This window comes from Phytophthora ramorum, assembly GCF_020800215.1.
Source record: "Phytophthora ramorum isolate Pr-102 chromosome Unknown Phyram_PR-102_s0016, whole genome shotgun sequence".
Classification (NCBI taxonomy): domain Eukaryota; phylum Oomycota; class Peronosporomycetes; order Peronosporales; family Peronosporaceae; genus Phytophthora; species Phytophthora ramorum.
Genome location: NW_027150662.1, coordinates 895,768 through 910,404, shown reverse-complemented (window position 1 = coordinate 910,404; position 14,637 = coordinate 895,768). Strand labels below are relative to the sequence as shown.

The following is a 14,637-nucleotide window of genomic DNA, read 5'->3' as shown; positions in this document are numbered from 1 at the left end:
AGTTCTTGTAAAATGCTCTTTGAGTCCAAACTGCTCATATCAACGCAGCGTATTTCAAACATCCTCGCTTTCCGCGCCGCCACTTTGACTGCAGCAGCATCTGGAATCATCATTCCCCACGGACAAACGCTTTCAAACGAGTAAATTGCAAAGTCATCCCACACGCCATTTGGTAAAGGAAAAGAGACTACAAACCAGGCTCTTCAATCTGATCTTAGTTTGTCACATAAATCCAAGTCATCAAGTCGCTCGATCTAGTCGTCAGGTCTTCCGCCATGCTGCCCGTATCCAGGCTGCCGTCCCTCCTCCCGGCGCTTCGAGGCGCCCGCGGCATCTCCACGCGCGTGCGGACGCTACCCGACAACGTGTTTGCCGAGTTCTCGGCGCTGGCGGCCCAGCACGGGGCCGTGAACCTGGGGCAGGGCTTCCCGTCCTTCCAGACGCCGCAGTTCGTCAAGCAGGCGGCCATCGACGCCATCAACGACGGCAACAACCAGTACACGAGACCTGGCGGCCACGTGAGCTATGTGGAGACCCTGGCGGAGATGTACTCGCCCCTGCTGGACCGCGAGCTGGACCCCATGAAAGAGATCGTGACGTTCAACGGCGCCCAGGAGGGCATCGCCTCCATCATGGCGGCGCTGCTGGAGCCCGGGGACGAGGTGCTCACTTTCGAGCCGTATTTCGACGCCTATGTGACAGTGTCGCAGCTCCACGGAGTCAAGTCGAGCGGCGTGCCCTTCAAGTTCGACCCTGCCAAACGCGCGGCGTTCCTGAGTCAAGACGGCGCCGTGGACGCGCGCTTCACGTCCCACGACTTCCAGGCGGATCTGGACAAACTGGAGGCCATGTTGACCCCCAAGACCAAGATGCTGGTGCTCAATACGCCCCACAACCCGACGGGTAAGGTCTTCTCCAAGGAGGAGCTACTGCAGCTCGCTCAGGTGCTGGAACGCCACCCGAACGTCATCGTGCTGGCCGACGAAGTGTACGAGTTCATGACGTACGACGGACTCAAGCACGAGCGCATCGCAGCGCTGCCGGGCTTCTTTGACCGCACCATCTCGCTCTTCAGTGCTGGCAAGACCTTCTCGTGCACGGGCTGGCGCGCGGGCTACGCGGTGGGCCCGGCACACCTTGTGGGAGGTATCACCAAGGCGCACAGCACGGTGCCGTTCTGCGGTACCACGCCGTTCGAGGTGGCACTGGCTTCTGCTTTCCGCGAGGCAAAGCACAACGGATACTACGACGAGCTGAGGGAGACGCTGCAGGTACGGCGTCAAACGCGATAAATTAGTTTGTCGTGGTGATAGAGTACACTAACATTACAAGCTGCAGACCAAGCGCAATCGCCTGTGCGACGCGCTCCAGGCGTACAACTGGCGCCCCATCGTCCCGGAGGGCGGCTACTTCGTGTGCTGCAATGTGGCGGGTCTGCCGTTCTACGACGAGTTCCGCGACATCAAGATCACGCCGGACACCCCGAAGACGGTGCGTTAATATCGACTGTGCTGTGGTTGTGTCGACTTGAACTCACGCGCGTCTGCGTTGTGGCGTATGCAGGAGTTCCCGGACTACCAGTTCGCGCACAAGCTGGTGAAGGCTGGCCACCTCGCGGTGATCCCAACGTCGCCTTTCTTCAGCCGCCCCGAGAACCGCCTTGCCCCGGGCGTCGTGCGGCTCGCCTTCTGTAAGGACGACAAGACGCTGGACGATTCCATCCGTGTCATCGAGTCCCTGAAGAACTAGACACATAGAGCAACGTAGATGCCACATCTGTAAGTCTCGCTGTGTTAATGCTGCTCAACTCCGCTGCAAGTTTTGCTGAACGTGCTTGCGAATTGCTTCTGCTGTTGGTTCTGAAATCCACGGGAGCATTCGTCTCCAATGCATCTCATTAAACTTGAGCACAGGTACTTGCGCCACTGCAAAGTTCTTGAAGCGGAAACTCAGCGAAAGCGCACTGCCGAGCGACATCGGCGGAATCGAACGGAAAAAGTCGAGCCGCGACGCAAAATCTGCATCCAAACCTCTCACAGCGCCACCATTGAAGTCGGAGCGGCACAGACTCGGGGAGGGCAGCTCGTATCCCTTGGCTAGCTCCTGCTGGGCAAGCTGGTGGAGGTTCGCAGACAACGACTGGAGGTGTGGCTGTACGATAACCATTGCGTTGGGTAGTTGTCTTAACCGGGGCACTTCCGGTGGATCCTTTCCGTCATGAACGATTGCGACCACAACCTTCTTGTGCATGGCAAGCATCGTTCCAATACGCCGGCTCTTGGCCACGTTACGCGCAGGGGCTGAACGAGCCAACTCGCGTAGCTGCTGGACTGTAAGGACGAGCACCCCCACGCGAACACTCAGCAGAGCATCCGCCTCCAATGCCTCATCAATGGCCACAGTGCATTCTGTGTGTTTCGCTAATGCAAATGTCGGGAAGTCACTAGAGCTCGCGAAGGATGAACTGACGAAAACAATCCATTTCGGAGGTTGACTTTGTGACTGAGTCGGCCCAGACGTCGTCGGTTCCGGGCTTGTCAGGTCAACTGTAGGCACTTGAGCACCTCGAGCAGGAGACATTAGCCCCCGACTACTGGTCGATGGCAGCAAACTAAACGTTGGGGGAGCCTTCTCATCCTCATGCGCTTTCCTGGAAACGAGAGATGCAGCAGAGGTAAAGCCATGGCCAATGTCGTGAGAAGTATTTGCTTCCTGGCCTTTGTCCAATTGAGGCGCTGGCAGCTTGTCTTCGTGTGATGGTCGCTGCTGTGGTTGCTGTGCTTGTAGTTTTGCCTGTCGTCTCTCTTCCAACTTCTTCAGCGCCTTCAAACGGTTTGCTTCGATCATGTTGTGCATGTCATCACCATGCGGTTTCTTGGAGCTGTTCACAGCTACTGATGCCACTTGCTGTGTAGTCGTCTTTGCCAAATCTGTCTCCTGACCATCTGAGTGAGACCCATTCGCACCAAGCAAGCTGAAGCTAGGCGGGGCCATGTCAGGATCCACTGAATTTGCGTGAGCACTTCCCTCTTTCTCGGTCTGGATTTGAATCTCGTGTTGGACGCCTGAAAAGGCTTTGGCAGCCTCAAGCAAGTTAAAGCTGGGAGAAGGCTCTGCTCCCGCCGAACTGTCGTCTTCATCCACCACCTCCATTATAGTTGCTGATGCACCAACCTGAGCTGAGAAAATTGATGGCATCGCTGCAGCATCCTCTAGCGTCTCGGGCAGCCGAGAACGTGAGCGCGGTCGCGGCGACGGTGTATCAGCCCCAGTCGGACCATTATGCAGCTCGTCCAGACATGCACGAATTATACCATTAGACGGAAGCGCTCCTAATTGCCTTCCTCCTCGACGAAACAGCAACGGAGAGCCTTGCGACTCAAACAGTGACCGCGCATAGATAGCGCGCATATTTGGACTTGACTTCTTCCGCTTCTGCTTCTTTGTGCTGCTGCTGCCAGCGTCTCCAGGAAATACCACCGACTGTGAGTACAACAGCTGCGACGAATCGTTAATGAACGAATCATCGGCTGCATCTTTGTAGTCATCGCCATAGTCATCTTCATCATCATCATCCCTTGCTCCACCTCGAACTTCCGCTGTATCATCAATGAACGCTGCTGCGAGAGCACGGGATGTTTCTCGCCGCTGTTTGGACCTCCTGATTCGTTTCTGCCATGGCGAAGTTCCCGCGGGGGACCCCTTCGTTCCCGGCTGTGTAAATATTTGCGATTGCGATGCATCATACTTTCGCTTTAACCGCCGAAAAGTCTTGCGCTTCTTCTTCGCCTCTGCAGACGAAGGCGAACCCAATAAGTGACTCGGAGACGAACCTCTCGTCGCAGACGTCGGAAGAGGGGGCTTGGGAGATCGAGCTTTGGCCGCTGGGGGCGTCTTGTGCTGCTCGGGAACACTGACTGGGGCTGTAGAATTGCGATGCAGAGGACAGTACGCGATGAACAGCGTTCCACTTTCGGTGCCTTCTCCAGTCGGAGGGTCTAATTGATCCATCCGATAGTGTGCGTAAGCGGCACAGCTGACATGAAAAGCGGCCATACATCGCTTGTGTGCACACTGAATAATTCCATGGCCCTTTGCCGAGTGGCACAAAGAGCAGTCCAGCGTTTTCCGGTCCGGATCCAAGCTACTAAGTGCCCCGAGAACAAGCATATCATCGTCTCCCTGCACCACTCGAAACTCTGGAATCCACAGGAAACATTGAACATGCACCCACTGGCCGCACTCTGTGCGTTTGAATGCACCACCGCGTTGTGGGCAAAGCTGGCAGCGTAGCTGACTTGGACTAGCAGTACTATCTCTGGTTCTTGCTCCCTTGCATACGTCGCAAAACCACTTATCACTCGGTACAGTACGGATCCCGTAGCAAAACTGATGAACCGCCACATTGCAGCCATCGCAAAATACGATAGGGTCGTCGTGATAGGACTCACTTTCCAGGCAAATCGAGCAACCGTCCTCGTCTTCTTGCTCCGGCTCGGTATCTTTCCGTTCACTCTGAGGTGGCTGTTGCGCAGCATCAATATCGACAGTTGTGCGAGGCTTCGGCGACAAAATAGGGTCTTCAGGGTTCACGTTCTCATCATGTTTCACGGCCGCCGTATCCATGACGCTTGCGTTCATATCAGCAGTCGAGCCAGTGTCAACCGCAAGTTCGTTATTAATCATAGTATTTGCTTCGTTTTCATCAAGTTCATCACCATCAGTACCATCGTCAACTTGCTGGGACGCTTCCTTCTGAGGAGCTGCTGCGATGTTAGTTGGCTCCAGTACAACCCCAGTTTTCTCGTCAAGAGGAGGAAGCAGCGCAAAAGAATAGGCAGAAGGCTCAACCTCGGCTTGATCCCCATCGCTTGCGTCACTCTCCGCCTTTGTGCCAATTTTCGTATCAATTCGCGGTTGAAGCAATGCGAAAGAAAATATAGGTGGTTCGTCTTCTACTGGACACACGTCGTGGTTTTCGGACGGAGGTCCTGCGTTTGCGGTTGGAACAGCAAGCTCATCCTGTGGCATCTCAGCACTTTGCGTTTGATCCCAATCATCACCCTCACCTGCATCCTCATCAAATTGCAACTGCCGTATGCCATGCAAACGAGGAACAATCGGAAGTTGCTGTGTAGGTTCAGTGGAGTTATTAGCTTCGATAACCACCACCACCTCCTGCTGCTGATGGGCTTCCACACGCGAGCTAGGAGAAGGTCGAGGAGAATCAGACGTTAGCGTCAACGACGAAGTCGCCGACAATTGCTCGTTCTCGAGGTTTTCCGTGCTGATGCGCTGATCACCAAACGCATGCACAAGTACATCTTCTGTCTGCGCTCCTTTGTCATTCGCAGCAGCACTAGTCTCGCTTGCTTGGATTGGCCCTTTTGGTGTGCATATGACTGGGGACAAATCTTGACTACACGAATCCGTCTTTTGTTTCTTTGCTGAGGATATCTGGCCTTGGCTCTCTTGTTGCCGTTTGTTGCTATCCCTGGACGGTTCATCAACCTCAGCAGCAGATGCAAACTGGGTTGCGGTTTCCACAAACTGCGGGCTGAAGTGCATGTCAACGAAGTTCACCGACTCATCCATAACAGCAAAAGACTCGTCACACCTTCTCGCGTCACCTAGATCACCGGGAGTACTGGTTGGGCGCCAAGGAGAGACCATTTCACTGTCAATTTCTGCGTTGTTTGTAGTCACGCTGGACCTCCCAGGGTTTTCGCTTGTCTCTAAACGCGGGGTTGTGGGTAGGTGGTCATCATCATCAGTAGAGGCTCCTTCTACAGCGTTGCTCGAGTTTAAAGTGTTTTTCTGGTCCCCATTGTCATCGCTTTTATCTTCTTCATCATCCGATTCTGAGTCCAATACCTCCTCGACACCGTTGATCTTACGCACGAGACGCTGAAGCATCAACGAGCGAGCAGAATACCCCACCCGATTACTTACGCCCTTCCGTACCAAACTACGCGGCTGGTATCGTAGTAAATGCAGCCGGTTAGCGACGACAGGAAACAATTTATTCCGTGAGCTTGAAGCGAAATTTGGCGGAAAGTACTTCATCATCGCTACAGCTCGCTCGGCATCGCTTAGCTGCCACAGATCAGGGTCTACCGCCCCTGACGCAGCTTTGCCGCCCACCTGCGACGCATGAAACGTCGGAATCTTCATTTCCAGCTCACTTAACTGCGGATAAAGACAAGTTGGCAGCATACGTGGGCACTTCGAGTACGTGAATTTGTTCTTGAAGGTTGTGAGGGCGCGGCTGACGGTCTTCGCGGCTGACGCGCTGCGTGCAAGCTTCTTCTGTTCATCGCCTTCTGTCACTAGAATAATGACTCTGCCCACACGTTTGCGTCCCGTTCTGCCCATTCGTTGAATCATTCGCACAGGCGAGGTAAGTGCATCGAATGAGACGATGAGATCAACTTCACCGATATCTAGGCCTTCCTCCGCGATGCATGTCGCCACGAGAACATTGAACTCGCCTAGTCGGAACCTGCGCACAATCTCCTGCTGTACTTTCTGGGTTTGACCTTTGTTTTCCTTAGCCTTGCCAGACGCACCTTGGCCAATAAATGGCTGTGCGCTCAGGAGAGGTGCAAGAGGGCGCAGCAGCGCCACAATTTCCGATACACTTGCTCGATACTGTGTGAAGACAATCGCACGGGTGCTGGACTTTCCCACAGCATGCCGTTGAAAGTGCTCCAGGAGAACCTCGCGAAGTTTGACAAGCTTTGGATGGCTAGCCGTGGTAGAAATGTTTGTCCCGGGTGTCACCGCCAGGCTCAGCTCTAGTGCTTGGAACTCCGTTGACTGTAACATTTCTCGCTTGGACCACGACATTTTACCCTTCTTCCGTTCTTCCCCCCAGCTCATAATTTGCTCACGAAAACTGCTGAGTCCGTGACCCGTTAACAGGCTCTTGGCATGCAGCAAGCTCACCAGAAGTGCCAAATCGCTTTCAGCACTGCGGTTTGAGGAGTAATTGGGGCTCTTGCGAAATCGCTCACGCACTTGCAGGATATACCAGCTGCTAAGCTTTTCCGGATCGCTGTACTGAATGAGATTGCCTCGGAGAAGCCGCTGAATGATCGGTGCAAAGCACTTCAGAAGCTGTGCCTTCATTTCCATAATCTGGGCACCTAGATGGCAAACGATGACCTCTTCCTGACGTGCGTGGGTGTACTTCTTCACATCAGGATCATCAGCTGAGCGACTTTCGATGTGGGAAATACGTAGATTGGTTACCACGTCCTGAATCACGTCAAATTTTGCCCCAGGTGTGGCCGAAAGTGCTAGCACGCGGAAGAAATGCGTCTTGGCTTCGATTTCCTGCACCACGCAGCAGTACGCATAATTGCCTGTAGCACGGTGAGCTTCATCCACTACGATGCACACAAACTTCTCAGCTGCGCAGACGCCTCGTCGGAGGTCGTTTTGCAAACTCTGTGGCGTGCAAAAGAACACCCGCCTCGAGCTCCACAGCACGCGACGCATGGTCGGCGGTACATTACCCTGCAGCTCAGCAGTATCTGACAACGGAATGCCCATAATCTCATGGCAGGCTTTAATCTGTTGTGCCACCAACGGCTTCGTCGGAGCCATGAACACGATCTTTCCAGTCGGGAACCATCGATAAAAATTGTACATGACCACAGCCGCCACCAGCGTCTTACCGAGTCCCGTCGGCAACGACACGAGCGTGTTATGATACAACGCCTTCTCTGCAATTGTCAACTGATAGTCTCGAATGGAATAGTTGGTCGGGTACACAAAATTCTGCGCCGCCTCGTAGTCGATCTGGGGAAAGTTCGATCTAGCCATAATGTCCAAGTACCTGGTTTTAGCCTGCGAATCTTCTCCTGCCGCACGCCTCGGCATCTGCACAGGCGACGCAGCTGCTCTCGTACTTGTAGCAGCAGCACCGTGACCCGATCTCCTCGACGTCAGCACAAGTCCCGGTCTCGTCGTCGCCAGTGTCAGTACCGTCTGTTGCGAGCTCCTTACTGGTTGCTCCTTACTGGCCATGAACAGCGAGGGCTCCGACCGTCCGACGTCCGCCTCCTGCCCCTGTTGTTGTCTCTGCTGCGACGGCGGCACCGCAACGGGCGCCGACGTCCCATCGAAAGAAAGTCTGGCCTGAATAGTCTTCCTCGGAGCGGTAGAAGCTCTCACTGGCGACGGGGCCGGCGCTGCAGCTTTATAGGACTGACCACGGGGTGTAGAACACACGAGACACGTCCCTCTCGACGCCTCATTCTGCAACGTACACGACCTGCAAATCCAGACGCCGGCGGCTGTGGGCTGGTTCTGGTGGCTGTGGTTCTGCAGGTGTCGAGACTCCAGCGCCGCGATCTCCGACAGCAGCGCGTCGTCCCATTCGTCCTCCTCCATCGGCAGCAGCAGCTTCCGTCTTTTGAATGCGGTATGAAAACGTGCGGAATGAAGGTCTTTTCCGGTCCATTTCAGCCAATACAGACACGCTATTTACGTCAGGAAACTCACAATCGGTCATGGGACGCGAGCGCGAGTGCGGTGTGCTGTGCCGCTACTTCTTCCAGCAGATGTTGCTGGAGGGGGACGACGCGCGGCTGGACGAGTACGCGTCCTCGCTGCTGCTGTCCGCAAGCCCCACTCTCGCCGAGCTGCGCCGCAAGTTCCCGTTCGAGGGCGCGTATCACTTCCGTCTGCAGGTTGCACTACCCGGGGGCGACCCGTCGACTTGTTACTGCTGGAGGGACCTGACGGATGAGAACCGCCAGCTACCGGTGGCCGGAAATGGAGAGATGAGAGTGAAGGTCCTGCAGCTGGAACCCGCGGGCGAGGGGGAGAAGCCCAAGGCTGCGATCCAACAAGACCTCGTGGACGTGCCGGAAGACCGACAGTTCGGCGCCTTCTTCCACTGGCAGAGCAAGCCTCAGAGCGAGGGAAGCGCAGGACACCCCATGCCACAGCCACAGATGCAGCAGCAGGACGTAGGAAGCGTCTTGTTTGGCGTCAAGAAGGCGCTGGCCTCCAAGATGAAGGGCTCGGCACAGACGCTGCAGAAACACTCGGCGCAGATGTGGGAGAAAGTCACGGCGGCCGCCTCTGGAGTGGGGGGAGGGGCCGGTAACGTGCCTCCAACGGCGGTGGCCTTGGCGCAGCTTGCCAAGTTGATTGGCGCGATGAAGGCACCGCTACATCCTGGGAACCCTGACCACGCCGAGATGCTGCAGCGGTTGTGGGCCTCGTGTTTTGATACACAGCCGTTCGCGGTGACGAACTCGGAGTGGAATCGTCTGGGGTTCCGTCATGGGGACCCCATGCGGGAAATGCAGTACTTGTTGCCGCTGCAGTGCCTCGTGTTTTTCCACGAGGTGCACCGCACGGTAGCGTTGCCCATTCTGAACGACCAAAGCGGCCCCGAAGCCTATTCGTACGCGCTGGTGGGGTCACAGATCGCGTACGTGCTGTCTGATATTTTGCAACTGCGAGATGGTGGCTGTCTAGGCTCTGAGCGGCCGTTCTGGAGACTCTTCGAGGACCCGGTGGCCTTCTTCGAGCTTTACTGCATTGCCTTTCGTGCTTTCGACGCCTCGTGGAAATTGAATTCGACCACCTCGTCGGATGTCAACTTCCACCTCAACTACGTGGGTGACTTTACACACGAGCTACTTCGTCGCGGCCCCGAGAGTGTGGCTAGCCTCGTCGAGCACGCCTATCAGTTGCAGAACTGGTAAACAGACAGGATATACTTGAAGTACCAGCACGCTCGATAAAATATGCAATTTATACACATCGGTTCCACATTACAGCTGAACAGGAACGGTAAGTGTGGCGCTGATGAGCTCCTCCATAGTTGGTACCGCCGTCTGGTTGGACGCGAATGACTGTGGAAACGCCTTTCGGAGTTTCTTCATCAGGACCTCCCGCTTTTCTGGCGTGTCGATCTGAGCGAACACCGGGCTTAGCCTCACTTTATCCGCCTGATTTACAAGGAACGAGTGAGCATAAGCGAATAACACAAGAATGCGTACACCTCGTGTCCGCACCAGAGTCGAGTCCCGCAAACCCCGTATTAGCGTCTCCTGAACATCACGGAAGACGAAAAACGTGCCGGAAGTGCTGATGCCCACAATGGTGGGGTCGACCTGTGTAGGCGATTCGCGAATACCCACTACCCTCAACATTAAAGGTTAGCCGGACAAGTCGCACGAGCCCACGTACAGAGTGAATGGTGCGCTAGCTTACCACAGAACATTGAACAGGCTGGCAGCAGCATCCGGAAGCGCACAAGTCTCCGTTCACTTTGGATCGCGTATATTTGCCCACTCCAAGTACAGACGACAATCTAATGCAGCCAAACAATACATGTTAGTGTCTGCACTTACAACAAGAGCCCACGCAAAATTCTTGCCGTACAGCATCCTGACGGTCTCCTCCAGCAGCAGTCATTTCCAGCCTGTCAGCGTTAACCACGGCCTCAGGCAGCTAAACAAATTCAGCAGAGAGCTGTTAACGCACATATCCTACCCTGCAGTTTGCACGAGGACCTTGGCGCACCTGAAAGTCCCATTGTCTCTCTCCGGACGATGAAAACAGCGATACTAGCCCATTCATGGACACGAGTGCTGCCATACCACGTTCACCGCCCAGCTCAATGTCGCCCACAATAAACGTGGTGCCGTCCTTGTCGTGAGGAGGACCGTTCCAGGCGACGACGTCGCGCTTGTCGACAGGCCCCTCTTCGCTTGGATCGCTAATACAGAACACTTCGCCCGAGAAACACCGAACTAAGAGCTGAGGCCCAGCGTCTGGATTTGACAGGGTAGAGTGAACCACGATCAACTTTTCTACCTCGCCTGTAATCTCCATCTGCGCGACCTGAGAGTACTCTGCGAGCTGGACAGCTCGATCTCCGTGAGTTTATCTCATTGCCACCCACCAATCCAACAGAGCTACGAACCTCATCGGGGTCATCATGGTCAATATCGGGTCGGTAGGCGAGCACTCGACCGTCACGCGTTGCAGTTATGAGTTCGCCGTTCAAGCACTCGACGTCGCAGATATTGAGCGCCACATTCTAGCAGCCAGCACCTCCCAGTTAGTCCACTGAACTACACAGCACAAGTCCACTATACGCCTTCGTACAAACTCGGAGCACAGTTGCAGCACGTCAGCACCCTCCACGGATCGAAACACGGAGCATTTTCCCTCCGCCGTCGCCACAATCACCCGAGTCTTCCTCAGCAGCAACGATAGCAACTCATCGATCAGCTCTTTTCTCCCAGTAGCAGGTCATAGCCAGCAGTACTCACGTCGCCAACGAGCGAATTGTCCAGGCAAATGGACGTCACCGATCCGTTCACTTCACAGCTCCTCCACTGTACCAGTCGGTCCCCCACAATCTGCAATGCGATACCCTCATCAGCACAGCTAAAGCCCATAGGAACCCGAAGAGCAACCCACCTTAAACACCGAGACCTTGCCCAGCAGCGAGCCGAAGAGCAGCTCCGTGGCGCCGTCACCGTCCACGTCGCCCACCGCGTGCGCATTGGCCAGGATCTTCCCGTCCAGCTGCGCCGCGTACGTCGGCGTCAACTCCAGCTACCAGACACGGCAAGGCAACATCAACACCAGACCGCGCCACACGGCGAGCCATGCACCGCGCACCTGTCCTCGCATGCTTACGTCGGACGTCCTCAGCTCCTTATCCGTCCCAAAATCCGTTATGACAGGTCTGGTGCCACACATCTATGCCCACATGTAGCAAAGTTGAACTTTGCGTTCTAGCTCAAACAGCTCACTTCCACTTTAGCCGCACGCCCCGCCCCACGCCCCGCACCCCGCCATGCAGTCGCTCGCTTCCAAGATTCGCTCCCCAGCGCTAACCAGACACATGGCAGCTCGTATCTCTTCCGTCGCTCGTCACGCGCCGCTGCTTCGCTCCTCCTCCGCCTTCCTGCAGCCTTCAGCGTCGTTTGCTCCGTTTTCCAGCGGAGGCAAAGGAGCGTTCGCCAGGTCCCGTAAGAACCAGCAGCAGAGCGCCGCCCAGATCGATGAGATAGCGGAGCTGGAGCTCAACCGTCTAGCCGTGATTGGCGGCGGCAACATGGCCGAAGCCATCATCACGGGCGTCATGAGCGAGGGCCTGATCCCCAGCTCCAAGGTCGTCGTGTCCGATCCAAACCCAACCATGCGCGGCAAGTACGGCAAGCTCAACGTGGAGACGCACACGCGCAACAGCGTGGCAGTGAAGGACGCGGACGTGATCTTGGTGGCCGTCAAGCCCCAGGTGGTCGACGATGTACGTGACTCACAGCTTGTCGGACACTTTACTTTGGAGCTGATGGATGTGTGGTTGGCTCATGCAGGTGCTCCGAGCGGTGAAGGCGGCGATGGACCCGGAGGCGCTGGTGATCTCTGTCGTGGCGGGGCAGAGCATCAAACAACTGCAGAAGATGCTAGGCCCGGACAGCCACATCATCCGCACCATGCCCAACACACCCGCGATGATCGGAGAGGGCACGACGGTGTGGGCGCAGTCAGCGGAAGTCACGAGCGTGCAGCATGAATTGACGAAACAGATCCTCGGGTCTTTTGGCGTTGAGGTGTGTGCGTTGTGGTTGCAGCGATTGCTTTTGTTGCAGTGATTGACCAAGTTTGATTTCTACTGCAGGTGTTTGTAGACGACGAGAATGCACTGGACATGGCGACGGCGCTATCGGGATCGGGGCCTGGTGCGTTCATCGGTCCACGACCTCTTAGCTCTATTGATCGCCAATTGCTAACCCCTGTTTGCTGTATTTGCTGCAGCCTACTTTTTCCTCGTCGCCGAGGCGATGATCGACACTGGTGTGCACATGGGCTTCTCTCGGCCAGTGGCCACAGTACGAAAGTCAACTGTTCGTCTACCGAACACCCCACTAACGCTTTGCTTTCGCTCGCAGAAACTGGTGCAGCAAACCATGCTGGGCTCTGCACTCTACATGCAGGCGGAGGACGTGCACCCGGTGGAGCTGCGGAACAACATCACCAGCCCTGGCGGCACCACGGCCGCCGGCCTCTACCGCGCCGAGAAGAACGGCTTCCGCGCCGTCATCGCCGACTCCATCTGGGCCGCGTACGAGCGGTGCCTGGAGCTGGGCTCGTCCGAGCCCATCCAGCGCCAGCGTCCGCGCTCGTAAGCTGCAAAGCAACTTAGTCCTCCAGTAGAGTAAGTCTAAGACTGCAATCCCACGCCCCATCGTAATGAGGTGGCGTGTCAACGTACTTGTTTGCTTCAACGAATTGAACCTTCTCTGGGTCATCTTCATGCGCTAGCCCAGGTTTTCGCGCCTGACCAACAACACCTCAGTTCAAAAACCGCCGAGACTCCCTCAACTTCCTCGCTCCATGGGCCGTCGCTCCGCCTCCCCCCGTCGCAGCCGCAGCCGCAGCCCGCGTCGCTCGCGTCCACGCAGTCGCAGCAGCAGTCGTGGTCGCGGCTCCCCCGCCCCCAAGCGCTCGCGCTCTCGTTCGCGCGGAGACCGTCGCCCGCGCTCCCGTTCCCGCGACCGCCGGAGAGACCGTAGCCGAGGGCGGGACCGCCCGGACCGACGTGTACGCTCACGCTCGGCGGACCGTGGCCGCGACAGAGGCCGCAGCGAGCCCATTAGTCTCCTGGTGCGCAACCTGTCGCCCGAGACGTCGCAGGACGAGCTGCGCCGAGCCTTCTCGAGACGCGCGGGCGACATCCTGGACGTGTACATCCCCAAGGAGTTCCACTCGAGCCGCCCGCGAGGATTTGCCTTCATCGAGTTCGCGGACTCGCGCGTGGGCCGCGACGTCAAGTTCGAGATGGACCGCACGCAACTCGGAGGCCGCGAGATCGCCGTGCTCTTCGCCAAGCAGCACCGCAAGAGTCCGCAGGAGATGCGCCGCATCCTGACCACGCCGGCCGACGAATCGTGCGTTGTTTCGTGTATTTGTGAGGTGTAGCAGTGTGCTGACTGGTTTGATGTGCATGGCGATTGACAGGCCCAAGCGACGACGCTCCAAGTCGCGCTCGCGCTCCCAGCAGAGGCGCAGCGCGAGTCCTGGCGGAAAGCGGGAGTCGGCTTCTCCTCGTCGCTCGCCGCGTGCGTCGGCTTCCCCACGCCGTGCGTCTCCGTCGCCCAAGCGGTGAGGATGAGTTTCCTTGGATATTTTTGTGCGGTGCTGTTCTCACATTGCTGTTCTTGTTGCTGTACCGACAGCGACGAATCCAATGCTGGTCGCAGTCCCTCCGTGGAGTAGGTTCTTGCTGGGTCAGTTGAATTGAGCAATGAAGTTGCTAATGGGCTGCCCTTACTGTCTATTGTCATTTGTAGGGTTTCTAAGGGTGACGAAACAATGTCCGAGGTAATGACGAACTTTAATGTTCGATGGCCATGACAGCTTTGAACTGGTTACTGATTTTTGGTTGTTTAACTCGTAGTGAGCTGGACGCTGTTCACAACAGCAACTGCATCCCCCGATGGTCCATGCCAGTAGCAGCAGATGCCTGGGACCCAACATAGCTGATGCCGCAAGTCTGCACGCGTAGACGAGCAGAACAGGCCACGAAGAAACAGGAACGGGGAAAGAAGCCTTACATTTTAACTCGATCAAGAATGTTTCATGACGATG

General features: G+C 56.2%; 6 protein-coding genes across 6 annotated transcripts; 4 read left to right on the top strand and 2 right to left on the bottom strand.

Annotated features, from left to right (window-relative positions):
- Positions 1–275: 275 nt before the first annotated feature.
- On the top strand, positions 276–1,749 carry KRP23_12973 (Kynurenine--oxoglutarate transaminase; the record flags this gene model as incomplete). Its single annotated transcript, XM_067883628.1, has 3 exons — positions 276–1,271; positions 1,339–1,491; positions 1,564–1,749. The coding sequence occupies 3 exons, from the start codon at positions 276–278 to the stop codon at positions 1,747–1,749; spliced, it is 1,335 nt and encodes a 444-aa protein (XP_067739057.1).
- Positions 1,750–1,803: 54 nt separating this feature from the next.
- On the bottom strand, positions 1,804–8,400 carry KRP23_12972 (Fanconi anemia group M protein; the record flags this gene model as incomplete). The annotated part of the gene is made up of 1 exon (XM_067883627.1): positions 1,804–8,400. The coding sequence occupies one exon, from the start codon at positions 8,398–8,400 to the stop codon at positions 1,804–1,806; it is 6,597 nt and encodes a 2,198-aa protein (XP_067739056.1).
- Positions 8,401–8,519: 119 nt separating this feature from the next.
- KRP23_12971 (Ankyrin repeat and ELMO domain-containing protein D) lies at positions 8,520–9,728 on the top strand (the record flags this gene model as incomplete). The annotated part of the gene is made up of 1 exon (XM_067883626.1): positions 8,520–9,728. The coding sequence occupies one exon, from the start codon at positions 8,520–8,522 to the stop codon at positions 9,726–9,728; it is 1,209 nt and encodes a 402-aa protein (XP_067739055.1).
- Positions 9,729–9,797: 69 nt separating this feature from the next.
- On the bottom strand, positions 9,798–11,673 carry KRP23_12970 (KICSTOR complex protein ITFG2; the record flags this gene model as incomplete). The annotated part of the gene is made up of 10 exons (XM_067883625.1): positions 9,798–9,974; positions 10,041–10,165; positions 10,240–10,339; positions 10,411–10,479; positions 10,552–10,890; positions 10,955–11,071; positions 11,140–11,229; positions 11,307–11,396; positions 11,458–11,595; positions 11,662–11,673. The coding sequence occupies 10 exons, from the start codon at positions 11,671–11,673 to the stop codon at positions 9,798–9,800; spliced, it is 1,257 nt and encodes a 418-aa protein (XP_067739054.1).
- Positions 11,674–11,839: 166 nt separating this feature from the next.
- KRP23_12969 (Pyrroline-5-carboxylate reductase) lies at positions 11,840–13,175 on the top strand (the record flags this gene model as incomplete). Its single annotated transcript, XM_067883624.1, has 5 exons — positions 11,840–12,295; positions 12,363–12,599; positions 12,668–12,728; positions 12,805–12,878; positions 12,939–13,175. The coding sequence occupies 5 exons, from the start codon at positions 11,840–11,842 to the stop codon at positions 13,173–13,175; spliced, it is 1,065 nt and encodes a 354-aa protein (XP_067739053.1).
- A 208-nt stretch (positions 13,176–13,383) lies between these two features.
- On the top strand, positions 13,384–14,449 carry KRP23_12968 (Serine/arginine-rich SC35-like splicing factor SCL30A; the record flags this gene model as incomplete). Its single annotated transcript, XM_067883623.1, has 5 exons — positions 13,384–13,937; positions 14,008–14,151; positions 14,226–14,261; positions 14,340–14,370; positions 14,447–14,449. The coding sequence occupies 5 exons, from the start codon at positions 13,384–13,386 to the stop codon at positions 14,447–14,449; spliced, it is 768 nt and encodes a 255-aa protein (XP_067739052.1).
- Positions 14,450–14,637: the final 188 nt, after the last annotated feature.